The sequence below is a fragment of the Nomascus leucogenys genome, chromosome 14 (genome assembly GCF_006542625.1).
Source record: "Nomascus leucogenys isolate Asia chromosome 14, Asia_NLE_v1, whole genome shotgun sequence".
Lineage (NCBI taxonomy): Eukaryota > Metazoa > Chordata > Mammalia > Primates > Hylobatidae > Nomascus > Nomascus leucogenys.
Window position 1 is genome coordinate 19480276 of NC_044394.1, and position 17316 is coordinate 19497591.

Consider the following 17316-nt stretch of genomic DNA (forward strand, 5'->3'; position numbering starts at 1 on the left):
AGGCCAACACTTTAAGATCTAGAGAGAGATGGGAAGAGCATACCCTGCTCCCCAATTACTCAATCATGAGCCAACATTTCCAACTGACCTTAGTTGGAGCCAGTTTGACTTCATTACGAAACTGATTTAGGTAACTCTTTGAAGTAGGCAAGTTTGCTTTTGAGACCCAATGCTTCCTTTCCCTTCTGCAGCAGAATTCCCCTAATTTTTCTCAGAGCCCCTGATATAATGGGGCTTATCTGGTCAGAGCATGCTCTCAAAAACTGTATGAGCATGACATGTAGCAGTAATTTTCACCTTCTTACAAATCATTGCCCCTCCAGTGGACATTTGAAATTTAAACGTGATAGTTGAACAGATGGCCTCCCCCAACCCTAATAAAAGGGATTTCATTTAGAGAAACTGTAAGAAATAGAAATGTTTTTGAAGAGAGGTTGGGGTATTTGACCTCCTCAAATCTCCCATGGACTTTGGGGTTCTAGGCCTCCATGTAAGATGGACTGTGCTTATTACTCAAGTGCCTTGATGCTGCTGTGTACTGAGCATATGCTGAAGGCTTTACTGCTGTAGTTCAACCACAGATATCACTTCAAGTAGCTTTTCCTATTGCACTCACTACCTGGGGTTAGTGTTCACTGAGTAAAGCAACCCATTTAAGGAGGAAAAAATGATTCTCCAAACTCTTTCTACGTGACTCCAAACAATAATTTTATTTCCATAGAATTGTTTTCTGTTTCCCTGTTGCACAGGATTGTCTGTCTTATCTTGCATTTAAATAAGAATGTGTAAGATATTCATTCTCTATCATTTATTTTCAGAATCAGTGAAGCAGTAGGCATTATTTGGAACAGGTTCAGATGTGTCTTTAGCCACAGGGCTTAAATTTTAAGACCTATTTTTAGCTTACTGCATACTGGAATAATTGAGATATCTTTTGAAGCATTTGGTTATTTGTTACAGTATGTAATATGGAACATCATTTTCAGATATATTTAAAGATTTTACTCCTCACCGTGAACAGGAGGGGGGTTGTTTTAAACTAATGAACTCTTCTTTTTTCATAACTAATCCTCTCAAAAAATATTCTTTCAGGAGCCAAATTTAGAAAGTATGTGGGCCATTCTGCACATGTCACAAACGTCCGCTGGTCCCATGACTTTCAGTGGGTGTTGAGCACAGGAGGGGCTGATCACTCAGTTTTCCAGTGGAGGTTTATTCCAGAAGGTGTCAGCAATGGCATGCTGGAAACTGCACCTCAAGGTAAACCCAGCAATAATTTCTTAACATCATTTTATTTTTCAATAGGCGTTTCAAAGAATGGTCTGACGTGTTCTGTAGGTAAAGGGTTTAAGCGATTTTGGAAAATTGATTCCTGTAATCTTAAAATTTTAAGATAAGAAAAAACTTTAAAGATTAATATGGGTGAGTTGGATAATTTTCTTCAAAGGAAGTTGCTATACCAAATGCAAGTTGAGCAGGACGTCAGCAACATGACATCTGCAATGTCAGAATAGGAAGCTCCTGACGCTCCCTCACGGACACCAAATACACGTTGATTCGCAGGTCCATTCTCTCTGAGAGAAAGGCATCCAAGTTGAGAAACTCCTACCCGCCAGGCAACTGAGAAAACATCCACATTGGGTAGGTAGGAAAAACTGAGGCACACTCTGGCGGGAACCCTGCCCTGAGCACTGCTTCCTGAAATCAGGACAGGAATTCCCACCACCCAGCCTCTCCCTGTGGAGAGAAGGGTTTGGACCTCACACATAGTGCCCTAACTCTAGGTTCCCCATGGACTGGCTCTTAATTCACCAACTCTGGGAGTAGAGGGCATTAGACATTTGGGAGTCTCCAGACCATGGGAAAGAAGACTCGGTTTGATACAAGTGCTCGAGCCTTCCAGGGGCTTCATTCCCTGGAGCAGTTCTGAGAAGGGGCTTAAAAAATGCAGCCCAGTTTCTACCTAGAAGGGGCTTATGACACATTTCCGGAGGCTACTTGGCAGCCTAGCTTCTAACCAATATGCAACAGGGATTTTAGAGGGGCAGACACACATTAGCCCAGCTGGCAGCCTAAGAAACAGACCTCTGAGCCTCCTCCCATGACTCATCCCAGCAGTAACACCAGATCTAATAATATCCTCTGGAAGGAGTTTGTCCACACATTGAGCTCCCCAACTTTTATAGCCTCCACTCAAGGAAATGCATCCTAAACCTCCCACTTCTGGGAGCAGAGGGGGCAAAGTATGTGAATGTCTGTCTAGGCCATAGAGAAAGGTGGTAGTTTTGTATGGACTTGTAGGCACTTCCAGCGGCTTCTTCTCTTAGGAGTGGTGACGAGAAGGTGCTCTAAGAATGCAGCTCCTCATTTCTCCCCAGATGGGGTTTATGCCATGTGTTGAATGCCCAACTTTTACAGCTACCTTCCAGAGGACTCCATCCTAAACCTCTTTGCTCTGGGAGCAGAAGGGACTAGGAATATTCCAGTCTTCCTATATCACAGAACAAAGATGTGGTCTTAATTGGGTTTATAAACACTTACAGGAGCTACATCCCCTTGGAGCAGTGCAGAAAAAAGTTGGGAATGTGCAGCTCCCGTTTTTTTCTCCAAAAGGGGCTTACAGCACACACTTCCAATGCTACTTGATGGCCTGCCATCAAATGACTTCCATCAAGGAGCTAACAGGGCAAACATATAATAGCCTTCCAGCAGCCAGAGCTCAGCACTTCATGAGCCTTTGCTCTGGCTCACACCAGTGATAAATCTAAGCCTACCCATACTTCCTGGAAAAAGTTTGGTCATACACCAAGTGCCACACTTTCTATAGCTCCCACCTGTCTCCTTAATGAACTAGCTCTGGAAATTGATGGGGCTTCAGATTCGTGAGTGGACTTAAACCACAGAAAATGAAGAGGTAGAGGTACAATGGGCCCACTTCACGAGTTATCTCCGCAGGATCAGAGGGTACAGCCTAAATGTGAGTACAGGCATTTGTCACAGATTCTATACCTGGCTTAGTGCAGAAAAAGTGAGCGGTAAATGACTGTGCTCAGCTTCACTGTGAAGATAGAAGGAATTGAAACACATAGCCCACCCTCCAACCCTTCTAGCTACATCAAAAGAGTCTGATGTCTTCCCCCCTTTACAGTCTTGTGGTACCAACAGGACATGGCACATCTTAAGCTCTAGGGGCCACCAAGACAGACAATAGTCTGGACAAACACAGAGATTTGAGAGGCACCTTAAAATCATCGGCCAGTCAGATTGGTGAGATCCTTCTCCTATACAAGGCCAGTCTGACAAGATAGGGAGGGGTTTTTTTTTTTTTTTTTTTTTAAATCTAATGCACAGAAACCAACACACAGTGTCAGTGACAATGAGGAAATGAAATTCCAGATAAACGAACAAGACATCTCCAGAAAGCAACCCCAGTTAAGTAGAGATATGTGATTTATCCAACAGGGAATTCAAAATAATAGTCATAAATACCCTCACTGAGGTCAAGAGGGCAATATTAGAACAAATTGAGAACTTTAGAGATAGAAGGTGTTTTTTAAAAGTACTCAATGAATTTTGGTACTTTTAAAATACTTTCTCTGAGGATGGGCTGAGCACGTTGTCTCATGACTGTAATCCCAGCACTTTGGGAGGCTAAGGCGGGTGGATCACTTGAGGTCAGGAGTTTGAACACCAGCCTGGCCAACATGGTGAAACGCCCTGTCTCTACTAAAAATACAAAAATTAGCCAGGCGTGGTAGAGCACGTCTGTAATCCCAGCTACAGGGGAGGCTGAGGCAGGAGAATTGCTTGAACCGGGAGGTGAAGGTTGCAGTGAGCCAAGATTGTGCCACTGCACTCCAGCCTGGGTGGCAGAACATGACTCCATCTCAAAAAAAAAAAAAACTTTCTCTGAAGAGTACTGCCACTGAACTGAAAAATTCAATAGAGAGGTTCAACAGCAGACTAGATTAAGCAGAAGAAAGAAACGGTGAATTTAAAGACAGATTACTGGAAACCATCCAATCTGAGAAACAAAAAGAAAAAGAGTAAAGATAGCTTAGAGACTTATGGTGGTCCAACAACTTATGTGTTACCAACATGCCAAAAAGAGAAGGGAGAGAAATGGGCAGAAAACATGTTCAAGGAAATAACGGCAGAAAAATTCCCAAGCCTAGGAAAGAAAATAAGCCGAATCAGTCAGGCTGCAGGGGGACAGGGTAACCTTTGAAATGGAAGTGGCCTTCGGAATGGGCCTCAAGGAATGGTTGACGGTTGGGGCCTATGTGTTCCAATCAGTGGACATGTATGTAGTCTTCATTTATATCCACTCTGATGTCAGCAGGGATGACCAGGTGATAAAATGAAAAATTATTTGAATAAATGTCGACAAGAGTTCTGTGGTGGTTTGGGCCATGACAGTTACCAACACTTGGTGGGCATGGTTAAAAGGCTAAAGAGGATCTGTATTGAAGTAAATGGTTGGATTTATTTTTGCCCCAGCCTTTCCCTTTTTAAAACCTGCCCATTTTGCAAAACAAAGCTTAAAACCCAGGTCTCTGCTATCTAATAGAAATGTGTAAATGATCAACCTATGCAACGTGGTGAAACCCTGTCCCTACAAATAAAATTTAAAAATTAACTGGGCTTGGTGGTATGCATCTCTGTAGTCCCAGCTACCAGGAGGCTGAGGTCGGAGGATTGCTTGAGCCCCGGAGGAGGATGTTGTAGTGAGCTGAGATTGTGCCACTGCACTCCAGCCTGGGAGACAGACCCTGTCTCAAAAAAAGTGTAAATGAGTTTAGTCTGCCTGGTGGGTGGTGTGGGGAAGGGAGTTGGCCTAGTCTGTTAATGTTCCTGAAAGGAGTGAAGGGTGGGCTGAAGTAAACCAAAAGATGAAAGAAAGATGTTTTAACAATTTATATTAAATGAAAACTATGGTATAGTTTTTATTTACTTTGCTAGGATAAAAGGAAAAATAGTTTAGATAATTTCACCTGCTCAGAGTCTCAGAATTTTTGCTTGTTTCTTATGGGTTGTATCTCTGCAGAAGGTGGAGCTGATTCCTACAGTGAAGAATCTGATTCAGATTTATCTGATGTGCCCGAATTGGACTCTGATATTGAGCAAGAAACTCAAATCAATTATGATCGCCAGGTCAGTAAGCAGGGAGCAATGAACATTTGTAACCCCAGAAGGGGATCTTACTGGATTTGGACATAGCACTAAAAATGACTGGCACTTAGACAAGGAGAATTAAGGCAAAAACAAGAAAAATAGTCTACTTTGTGCCTTTAAGTGTAGGTTAAAACCGAAGCGTTTACCCAATCATACCATTAAAATTTATTTCAGCGGAAAGTAATTGCAAAGTTTCAAAACTGAACCCCTAGTATTTGGGCTTTTTGCCTCCCTAGCACCTAAAACTTTAAAATATTTTTTTTGAAGAAAAATGTGCAAGTAAGCCATAGGTCTTTTTTCACTTTCTTAGCAGATTATGAAAGCATATGTTTTCTTTACAAAGATGGATACCCTTGAGGCATGCTGGTTTGCATTTGAGCTTGTTAGCCTGGTTTTTCTATTAACTTACTGCAACCATTATCCATTTAATCAAAGTAATTATCTACTTAAAGCTCAAATAAAATGTGTATTAATCTCTACTAGAATGCTGATCAGCTGACTTCAATTTTTTTGGAAGTTGACATATCATTTTAGCACTAAACAGTGAGTGTTAAAGCAATCCCTCAGAGGAATCTGAACACCTTGTTATAGCAATAACCATAGGGGTTCTCTTTTTCTTCCTTGTCACTTAACAAAGATATGTGAAGCAGATTCTGTACATGAATGTGGAATGAATAAGACTTCAAATTTCAGATACATCAACTGTCAGTGTTGCCAATAGAGATTTAGGAGATAGGCCTATGGCAGCTACCATGTATTGAAAGAAGTTAAGTAACTTGCCCATGTCCACTTTGCTTGTAGTATTAGGATAACAATGCTTACCTAGGCTTCTCTCCAGAGTGCACATTCTATGCACTACTTGGTTTGCCTCTGTATAAGCACTAAATCGGAATATTTTTCAGCCCATAATCATCATTCATTGATTCAGGGTTTGAAAAATTGTGTTCATACCAAGGCAGTCTAGTGGTTTGCATCAGCCCCATGATGAAATCATCTTGACTGTGCATTGACACATTGTATTATGCAATATGACTACTAAAAAGGACTTGAAAAGAGATTATTGTCTGTGGCCATACAACCCTGAACGTAGTCGATCTTGCCCGAAAGGAAATTATTAATGTGGAAATATTATGCAAACACTAAACAATATTATACTCTGGTATCAGGAGACAATAAAATTTAAACACAATACAAAATTTAGGAAAAGAAATCTTTAATTGGGAAGTGTTTGTTTAATAAAATGATGCTAGTAGAAGAATGAAAAGGGACTAGGCACAGTGACTCATTCCTGTAATCCGGATGCTTTGGGAGGACGAGGTGGGAGCATCACTTGAGGCCAGGAGCTTGAGACCACCATAGTTAACATGGTCTCTGTATCTACAAAAAAAAAAAAAAAAAATGCTGGGCATGTGCCTATAGTCCCGGCTACTCAGGAAGCTGAGGTGGGAGGATTGTCTAAGCCCAGGAGTTTGAGGGCTACATGCCACTGTACTCCAGTCTGGGCAACAGAGCAAGACCCTGTCCCTAAGAAAAATAAATAAAAGAATGATAAGGTAGACTTAAAATTCATGCCTACGACTCAAACAGTTTGAATATCCTTAATGTGAAAATCTGAATTCTCCAAAATCCAAAACTTTGTAAGTACCAGTATGATGCTCAAAGGAAATGTGCATTGGAGCATTTTGTATTTTGGTTTTGGATTTGGAATGCTCAGCCAGTAAGTATAATGCAAATATTCCAAGATCTGAAAAAATCTGAATCCAAAACATTTCTGATCTGAAACATTTCAAATAAGGAATACTCAACCTGTATATTCTCCCTGACATTTCACTTTCCAATGCTTTCACCATATTCCTGAGTGATTCCTTAACAGGGATTTTTTTAACTCAATTTTACAGATGGGAATTTGAGGCCCACAGAGGTTATGAGACCTGTTTAAACAATAGAAATATCAAGACTAGAATTCATTGCTCTAAAGTAAATAGTTGGTGAGCTGATGAAAGCATCATGAAATAAGATGATAATTATCTTTAGATTCTAGAAGCTTGGTTAATTGCATCTGTAGTAGACAAAACAGTGGTGAGAGTTCTTCTGACCTTTTACAAATGATTTTTGATCAAATCCTAAACAGGGACCTTATATTTTATGATTTTTAAAAGGGTTTGATTAAAAACTTGATGAAGATGAGAAATTATTGCTAGATTCGATTTGATTCTCCACCTGTTAAATGGACATTTCTTGGATTTGATTCTCCACCTGTTAAATGGACATTTCTTGGTAGTAAAGTATAAATAAACAGTAAACAAAGATGAGTTTTTATGTGCGTTTAAATGGTACAATCAGCAGCACGTTTTAGGTCCCAAGTTAGAACAAGGTTGATCTTTACCCTATATCTTGGATCTGTTAAGATGCATGAAGCTGTGAAGGGAATGTGATTCCAAAGAGGGATTTCAGGAGAAAATTGTCAAGACTCATGAGGTCCACATTTTTCAAATGTCAGAATCAGTAAGAGATTTCTGGCCTTAGAAGAAATAAAACAAACTATTTTATTTATATTTTACTGATACTTAATTTCCTTTAAAATTTACTAATATATTTTCTAGGCATTAAGAAAACAGTAACAAATCAAGAAAGTTTATTTTAAAATCCCAATTATTTAAAAAATAGTTCATATTAATTTTGTTCGTTAGGAAAAAGTAATATTCATTCTCATGTCTTAAGTTTTCAAAGACATATTATTGAAGCAATTAAAGATTTTACAAGAATGTCAAGATACTGACATTGTTGGAACCTGATGAAAGGCATCTCACCCAGATGTTTCTGTTGTATTTTAAGGTTTACAAAGAAGATCTACCTCAGCTAAAGCAACAAAGTAAAGAGAAAAACCACGTAGTGCCCTTCCTCAAACGAGAAAAGGCTCCTGAGGACAGCTTGAAACTCCAGTTCATACACGGGTGGGTGGCCTGTCATGGGCGCCCGTGCGTGTTCCTCTGTCTCTGCCTGGCTGTCACCAACCTTAGCACCAGGCTTAAGGGATCCCCTCCCCTCAGTATCGTCCTTCTCTTGGCTAGCTCTTCTCTGCAATGTGCACTTGTACCTGTGGTTGCTATTTTAAGTGTGACTCTCTGTCCAGTTGCCTCGTCGATGTTCTGTGGCCATCACAGTGTGATTGTCTCTAGATTTCTCAGACTTCATGTAATTCCATGACATAAAGGGTACTGCTGCTCATTGCTGCTGCACTTCTTTCTCATCACCATCTTCACTTCCTCTTTCTCCTTTCCCCTAATCCCTTGCTCCGTTTTGCTGGCTCCACCGTAGGACAGTATTTTCTTCACATATTTTCTGCATATGTGCCCAAAATAATTTTGAATTTTGTAAAATTATATGCACCCTTGCATATTTTAAGTAGACAACTAAAACTTTTTAATGTTGGTATAAATGGCTGAGAAAGATACTATCTGTATTATGAATAAATCAGTCCTTTAAATGGATGCAAAGGAGCCTAAATGCCATGAATATTTCATTCTCACTATTATCAACTTAAAAAATACGTGAAGCCAGACACAGTGGCTCACACCTGTAATCCCAGCCCTTTGGGAGGCTGCGGCAGGTGGATTGCTTGAGCCCAGGAGTTCGAGACATGGTGAAATCTCATCTCTACAAAAAACTAGCCAGATGTGGTGGCTTGCATCTCTAGTCCCAGCTACCCAGGAGGGAAGTTGAGGTTGGAGAATCACCTGAGTTGGGAAGGTCTAGGCTGCAGTGAGCCGTGATCTTGCCAGTGCACTCTAGCCTGGGTAACAGGCCCTGTCTCAAAAAGGAAAAAAATACATGAACAAGTTCTTCTAAAACAGGAAGATATTTTACATCATTCATATTTCTACCTAAGCTCACATTTCCATTCTAATTTTCCCATAAAATTTTACCCTAACATAATCTTTTTATGCTTGAGAGCCGTTTGCCACTGTATCATACCCTCTGCAAGAAAAAAAAATTTTCTGTGATCCTAAGACTCTAACTCAGCCCAATACAGTATCCACTAGCCACACACAGCCACTGAGCACTTAAAATATGGCTATTATGAAAAAAGATGTTCTGCGTGTGTAAAATGCACACCAATTTTGAAGACTTACTATGAAAAGAGGAATGTAAAATATCTCATAAGTTTTTATATTGATTACATTTTGACATAGTAATATCTTAGATGTGTTTTGGGTTTAAAATGTTACTGAAATAAATTTTGTTTTCTTTGTTTTCTGATGTGGCAACTAACGAATTTTTAATTACTTAGGAGGATCATGTTATTTTTCTGTTAGATAGTGCTGTTCCATTAACAATTTATTTGAATTATAATTATTAGTAAAGTCGACTAAATCAACATGAATATATTACTAATTGTGACATAATTATTAAGCACAGAAAAATTTTGTTGGAAATTATTTTAATATGATGGATTGGTTTTCAATTGCAAGATCTGTGCATTTATATTACTTATTAGAATGTAACAAAGTTTAATATTGAGTCTATTCTCAGTTCTCATTTTTGTTTAGATGTAAGCACTGAGAAAGTTTATTCTCTTAAATAAGTAGGTAAGAATGGAGGCCATTTTATAGCAATGTTATTCAATTCCTCGAACTCCTATGATAGGCCAAAAAAGTCATATTTGATTTTGATATATCACAAAAAATAATGATCTTTCAGCTGGTAATTCCGTTAAGTCTCTGTACAATTTTGTTGAAAGCAAAGAATTGGAAATCGCTTGATTTGCAGGATTCCTTAGCCAGTCATTAGAGTTGTTTTCTTTCAACATCCATACTTGTATTTTGAATTGTTCCTTTGTTTTGGTGCCCCTAGAAGGGTCTGTGTCCCAGAGTAATACAGCATAGTAGGATTCCAGATGGAGGAGAGGAATGGCTTTCTGTAGTGGGCAGAAGGCATTTATGAGAGGGGAGATGGGAAAGGAATACCTGCGCCTCATCACAGATGTGTTCTCAGATGATCATTTTTAAGAAAAAGCGCACACAATAGCTGAGGATCTGCTAACAGATTCTGTTACAATGCTCAGTGCCAATGTGCCTTTTTGAGAGTCATCTCATGCCCTCAGACGGCCACATATCCTCATTTAAACATTACTGTCCTATGTGACACCTGGAGTTCCACTTGTACATGTTCACGTCAATATGTTAACCTTGCCTCTGACACCTCCTGCTCCATGCATTTGCTGTTTGTTCAACCACTGTGCATTTCTTGGACCTGTGCTTCAGTTACAGAGGCTACGACTGTAGAAACAATCTGTTCTACACACAAGCTGGAGAAGTAGTCTACCACATTGCTGCAGTTGCTGTCGTGTATAATCGGCAGCAGCACTCCCAGAGGCTGTACCTGGGGCACGATGACGACATTCTCAGCCTGACCATCCATCCCGTGAAGGACTATGTGGCTACTGGGCAGGTATCTATCTCCTGTAAAACTAGGGCCTAGCCAAAAAGGGAATTTAATTTTTGAATTCAGTTTACATATTAGAAATTCAAGAAACACTTGGTAGAAATAAACATGAGATGGGAAGGTGAAGATTGAATGATCATTGGATCCTTCCAAGATGATGGGAGAATCAACCAAAGCATTTTAGCACTATTGGGAGACCTCTGAGGAGTTCTTGTCCTGGAATGATGAAATCTATGAATGGGACCAGCTAAAACTAAAACAGTGAAAGTTTTGTCAAGGAGTAGCTTTATATACTTCCTCACTGTATGCCCAGGGCTTAGTATATCCTAGGTACTCAATAAATACTTATTGAATGAACCATTTAAAAGTACTATAACATCTAGAGTATAATTATATTTGTAGGATTTAAAACCATAAGACTTTTGACTACTTTATATTTTAGCCTTATAAAAACACCTTGAATTTTATCTGAACTTTTTTTGAAATGCCTAAACCTTAGATTGAGTCTGTAATTGAAAAAGCTGCTAAAACAGGGACCCTCTACAATCATTTGGGAGTGGAAAGAGAAAAATAATCATTAATTTATTGAAGACTTTATTAAACTCAGATGTATTACCTTGCTGGCAAAAGAGTAATATTGTCAAAAGTATTTTTAGTTTTATCTTTTCCTTAAATGTATAGATTATACTTTTGTTCAGTTTTTATAATGAGTGTTTAATTGCAGATAATACTTCAACTGGTATTAACTAAGTGGCAAATTCTAAGAAAACATTCTTGGTATAATGTCAAAGGTTAACATGAGACAAGCCCTTTTCCTGAGACTTGACATGCAGGTGGTAAAGCCTTTGGACAGAGTTCATAACCTGGGGTTCATGAAATCTAGAAATGAAAATGAGAACATGAGGGGAGTCAACCCCTTAAAAAGTTGTATTTGGGGGGAAAAAGGATCCATAGCTTTTAAATTGTTTTTTAAAAGGGTTACAGTCCTCCAAAGGGTAAGGGCTGACCAGTGGCTTATACATGAATTTGCTGGCCCTCCAACTGAAAATTAGAGACCTATTGTGTTAGGTGATGTTATAAGGTTTTACAAGTAATTGATCATTGCTTTGCTTTTTCACTTGCCCTTATTTTTTGTCCATCTTATAAACAGATGGTACTCCTTTCACGTGTATTTAATAGCCTCTTTTTTTTAAGTAAAAGCCAAAGGTGGTTTTTTTACATAAATCCCCGAGGAGATACTGCACTCAATACTGTATTTGATGGAAGGTAAACCAGTGGCAAACAGTATTCCAGCAGCCACCTGCAGGAGACTGGGCCTCCACAGACCTCTGTAGGAGTGGCCTGGATTCTGCTCAATTATGCCTATGGCTTTATCTCCCATTTTTCCTTTTAAAGTCATCACACCCAACAGGTTCCCCCACCTCTCACTACATATAACAAGTGAGAAAAACCACTTTACTATTATAATTTTCTTTGTTGTTGGGGATTAGTGTGATAGAAGCTGGTATCCCTGCAAAGATAATCCACCTTACTAAAAGATAGTTATGCCATGAAAATGTTATTTCCCACGGGGAGAAGTGGGGCCAGGCCTTCTTCTGGTGGGTAGCGTAATTGAGAATGGGTAAAATAACTCTGGATAGCGTCATGACAATGTACAAGTGACTTCCTTGACTGAGAAGCAGAATCTTGTGTCGAGCTGGGAAGGCCAGGAGAGGGAATGGTAGAAGTAACTGACAAAAACAAGGCACAGTGGACATTTGAATTAGTCTTAAAGGCCCAGGCATCAGCTTAGGCTCTTATTGGAACTCTACCTGATTACCAGGACAAGCCTCTTAAAGATACAGTGCCTCAGTTTCCTCATCTCAAAAATAACTGAGTTGTAGCAGATGATTTCCTAGGGTCCCTCTATTCTCCAAATGGGTTTATCTTGGTTTCTGAGCAGTGTTGGACTCTAAGGAACAAAATCATTGTTAGTATAACGTATTAGTAGTTAATAACAGTCATCCTGTTATTTAAGGTTGGAAGAGATGCTGCTATTCATGTGTGGGACACACAAACTCTAAAATGTTTGTCGTTGTTGAAAGGACAACATCAGAGAGGAGTGTGTGCACTTGATTTTTCAGGTAAGGCCCAGAGTCATTGACACATGGTTCTACCTTGAGAGAGAGAGAGAGAGTATGCCCCGCACGCGTGCGTGTTTGTGTATTTAAACATGCTCCCACTTAGTTGTTCTGTTTGTATTGAAGTGCAAGCTCTTTGTATGCCAGCTACCCGCTCTTAGACTGGGAATCATACATGGGAATACCTCACCAAAAAACGCGGCCTTTAGATTACACACCCCTTCCCATCTTACTCATATTCTGTCTCCTAAGTCATTACCCAGCGCTCACACTGTGTTCTGAATTTGCTTGAGCAATTTGAAATCCAGAGCAGCTGTTGCTGTTGACTTAGTCGCAAATGTCTGGCAGTGACTCAGAACATCAATTTCATCTCTCCAAATAAGTGGGAGCACATCACTTCTGATTGAAAATACAAAGTACTAGAGAGAAGGCTGCAAATTCTCTGCAGAGGGCCACTTTTACAACATTGGTATTTCGGAAGTAACTTTTATATTGAAAAAATAGAACTGAAGTTTTCATCTCCTTAATTTAAAATTTGAACACAGTATCATAAAAAATAACTGATGAAAGTTAAGTTCCTTTAGAGTGAGTTTTCTTTAAGCTGGCATTTGAGAATGAGGGCCTATCACTAAAAGTATTTCTACCTAGAAATTTTTAATAATTGCAACTGTAGAAATTAGATCAATAGAAAAACAATTCTAAACTTTCTACAGAAAGCTGATTTTATAATTTTTTTCTAAATTTTATTCAAGTGCTTAATAAATATAACATGTGTAATATTATTAAATTCCATGACTCCATAAGCCTGATCGTTCTCCCCTGTCCCTTCCTCTCCCTGTTCAAGCCCTCACTCTCTCTCATCTATCCCATGGTAGTCATGCTGGTCTCTAATTCTATCCCCACTTCCTCAGTCCATCCTACCCTCTTCTGGAGTCTCCCAAAAGCATAGTTACCATTGCCACCACATGGATTTCCCTTGGTTGGCTGACTCATTGTGGAGCCCTTGGGACATCCATGGCCTTCCATGATCTGGCCTTAACCTTCCTTAGCAGCATTTTTAACCCACCAGCCCATTAGTGCTCCTTCACATCTGTCTAACTGTGGAGGCTACATGCACTCTTGCCCTTCGTCTGCCTGTGTTCTTTGCTCATGCTGTTCTCATGTGTCTTTTCAAGTCCTCCTGTCCTTTAAGGTGAAGCTGGAAGTTTTCTCTTCCAACTTTACAGGGAGAAATAACCTGTCCTTTTTTCTGCATCCCTTAGCCCTTTGTTGTCATTGCTCTTATGGCACCCATTGCTCTTGTGGCACTCCATGTGGCACATAAGTTACTGTGTCAGCATCTCCCAGGCATTTCACACACAGTAAACTACTTGGCAATAGAACCCATCTGTCTGCTCACCCCTGCACATGTCATATTGCTATGCAAATAGAAGCTACTAAAAAAAAATGTGAATGACTAAATGAACAAATGAGGTTCTGCTTAATGCACTTTGTCTTGCCTTTCCCTATTACTACTATAATTTTACATTATAAACCACATTTGGGTGAAAACTACCTTCATTGCCTGACCAGTGCAACATGGGGCAGTTTTCAGTTTTTGTAACAGGCTTGTTCTCACATACTGTAAATTACTCTACAAATCTGAGCTGCTGTATCATTATTAGAAGTTATTCAATGCCTTTGTTGATTATTAAATTAGTAAAAATCCAGGCTAAACAGTTTACACTCTACACTGGTGACATGTGAGGTAGGAGAAGGCATAAGTGTCAAGGGAGAGAGAACTCCGCATACCACCTGCCAGCTGAATAACACAGTGAGTAATTCACTCAATAAACAGTGAATACAAAGTCCAAACTCCCGGAATTTTGATGGACTGCAGTTTTGAAATAGGTGTGCCATGTGTCACTGATAAAGCAATGAAACCTAAAAGAAACTGTAATTTTAGTTCAAATACGATTGTATTTCAAAGATGTGGGTGAATTCCTTCTGCTTTTTGTTCTCCATAGTTCCACTCCTCAGTGGCCAAACTGCCTTTTTCCTAAAATTAATTTTGCTAGCAGACACATACGTGTATACTTAATATTTAAGTAATTAATATGCTTTAGAAGAGTGTTACAATGCCCGTTAAAGTAGCAAAAATAAATAACAACAGCTAAATGTTTACAACATTATTGGGAATCCAATATATTCATACATTTGGCAGCACTAAAAATTGACTCAATTCTAGCGAACAATCTGGCGATGTATAATAAAGCTGTAATTCAAAATGACAAGTATGAAGATTGTATTTTACGCACATTTCAATGTATCAAGATAAAAGAAAAAATTGAACTCAAAACACCATCTATCACTGATAGCGAATGAGAATGTGCATATGTGTATTAGCATATAAACAAAGTGGCAAGAAATTTAGAGTAATATAAATAGAATTTAATCATTTGGTTATTTCCTCTATAGAGTTGATTAATTTTCTGTTTTTTAAAATCAAAATAATTAGCTCGTGTTATTTAAACACCTTTGGAGGAAGAGATTAGCAGATCAAAGACATTAATTATGAGATGAGTTGGTAGCAATAAGCTGGTACCCAGTAATGTGGCCTCTGCATTTCAGATAGCTAACATTTCCTCTGGGCCTTATTAGTTTTATAGAAGAAAGAACAAGAAATTAAGTGAGCTTAGAAACCTTTTTCCCGCAAGGCAGCCCTTCAGATCAGTGCCTGGGTAGAGAAATCAGATACTCTGGAGGAGGTGAGGAGCCCGGTTCTGTAACTGCTTCTGATTCCCATCTTAGGCAAATAAATTCTCAAATATGAAATGTTTTGTGCATAAGAAGGGTATTTCAGTATTTTAACAATAGAGTCTCCATTGCCCAGATAACAGTCACTGGGAAAGAGCCCATTTTTCAGCAAATGTGTTGTTTTTTTGATTATGGAAATTCACCTTTTTGTCTTACAGGTTAAGTAGTATGTCAATATATAAATGGTAGAAAGGAATCTGATAGTTGTAGAAAGTACTAATACTAAGGACTATTGCGGAAAAACTTTCACTGATACGTGATTCATTACCATAAATGGTTACATACAGATGAGTTGTAGTCATTGACTGGGGGTTGGGGTGAGGGAGTGGGAACCTGTGGTGACTCCTGAAAGTGTGAGCTGAGGCCTGTTTGGTTTAATTTCTATTGATAGCAGTCTATGTTCTAATAATATAGTTTGAGTCTTAAACCCCTGCACCACTTTATAGGCTGAGAATGGAGATCCTGAAGTTCGGTGGGGTGGCCTGGGTAAAAGTCAACAGCGGCCGATCCAAAGGCAGAACCCAGGTCCATTCCGAGAGCCACCAGGCCTGGGTTTGTCAGCAGGCAGGAGGCATGCCAGGAGTTCTCCTCGGTGTCAGGCCTCCTCCTGCCCCTTCCCTTTGCCAGTGCTAGTGTGTACACTTGGCAAGAGTGTCATGCCCGGGACACTCGGTGTGCAGGCTCACTTTCCACTCCCTGTGCCCTCCAGTAAGCGTGTCCATCTGCCCCTCCCACCCTCCACTGTAACTATGGAGTAGACATGGTGGTGCATAGAGGCCCCCACATGGAACAGCCCCAAGTGAAGAGAGATCCCGTTCTAAAACAGCGCAGAAATACATGCTTACCTGAAGTATGAACAAGGGCAACTAACACTACCTTCCTTTGGAAACTGATAGAAAAGTGAGTAGCTCAAGTAGAAATGTTGAAAGAGGAGACTACGCAGACCTCCTTGTTTAACGGTGTAAACAGGGCACTGACATGACACTCATCAGTTATGATTTAGCTAGTGCTCCATCTGTGTGCCTCAGGATTCCTGTCGCTGCCCATCTCTTAGGAGTTAGCTCTTTTGGGGGATTTTGTGGATACCTACTGATAGTGTGCTTGTCTCTTACTAAAGAATAAATTGTCCTGGAAATATAAAGCAGGCAAACAATGCGAAAACTAGACAACAAATAAGCACGTGTGAGGATTTAGATTGTTCTTGCCACTTTTCGAAAGCAAACAAAAGACATTTTTAGTCGAAAACATTTCTTGGGACAAAATTTGTAACTGGGCTACAAGTACAAGAAGGAATGAATTTATGTTATCTCAGCTGAGAACCTCTTTTAACTCAGTATTTATTACTGTCTAGGGGAAGGGGAACCATTTTTGTTTTGTGCTTGCCGTGAGGAAAGTACTTCCACATGAATAGAAAACCAGATTAGAAATAGAAAAGGTCAACCACAGAAATATTTTCTAGCCTAAATATCAACTATATAATTTTTTTAAAACCTTCATAGAATAATACTGATTTCCATAAGGGCATATGTAAGACTTGATTTCATTGTGTTCAATAGAAAACCTATGCATTTTTTATGAGCCCTGAATAGAGAGACCAACTCATAATTGTCTGAAAAAAACTTTTTCTAATTCACCCTTTACTATTGACATTAAATGCCTTCATATTATTTCTGGACTGTGTCACAAACATCCATAATTAATGCATGCTGTGACTGGAAAGATGTGAAAGGACATTACCTAAGACTCTAAAAACATGGCTAAAAATAAAAAAACTCCAACT

General features: G+C 39.4%; 1 protein-coding gene across 2 annotated transcripts in view; it reads left to right on the forward strand.

Moving 5' to 3' along the window:
- EML6 (EMAP like 6) overlaps window positions 1-17316 on the forward strand; it is a 211831-nt gene that overhangs the window by 155843 nt on the left and 38672 nt on the right. For both annotated transcript variants that reach the window (XM_030826926.1, XM_030826927.1), the window contains 5 exons: window positions 1093-1260; window positions 5048-5154; window positions 8011-8129; window positions 10440-10626; window positions 12638-12743. In XM_030826926.1, coding sequence (XP_030682786.1) covers window positions 1093-1260; window positions 5048-5154; window positions 8011-8129; window positions 10440-10626; window positions 12638-12743 — 687 coding nt within the window. The remainder of the gene's footprint in view (window positions 1-1092; window positions 1261-5047; window positions 5155-8010; window positions 8130-10439; window positions 10627-12637; window positions 12744-17316) is intronic.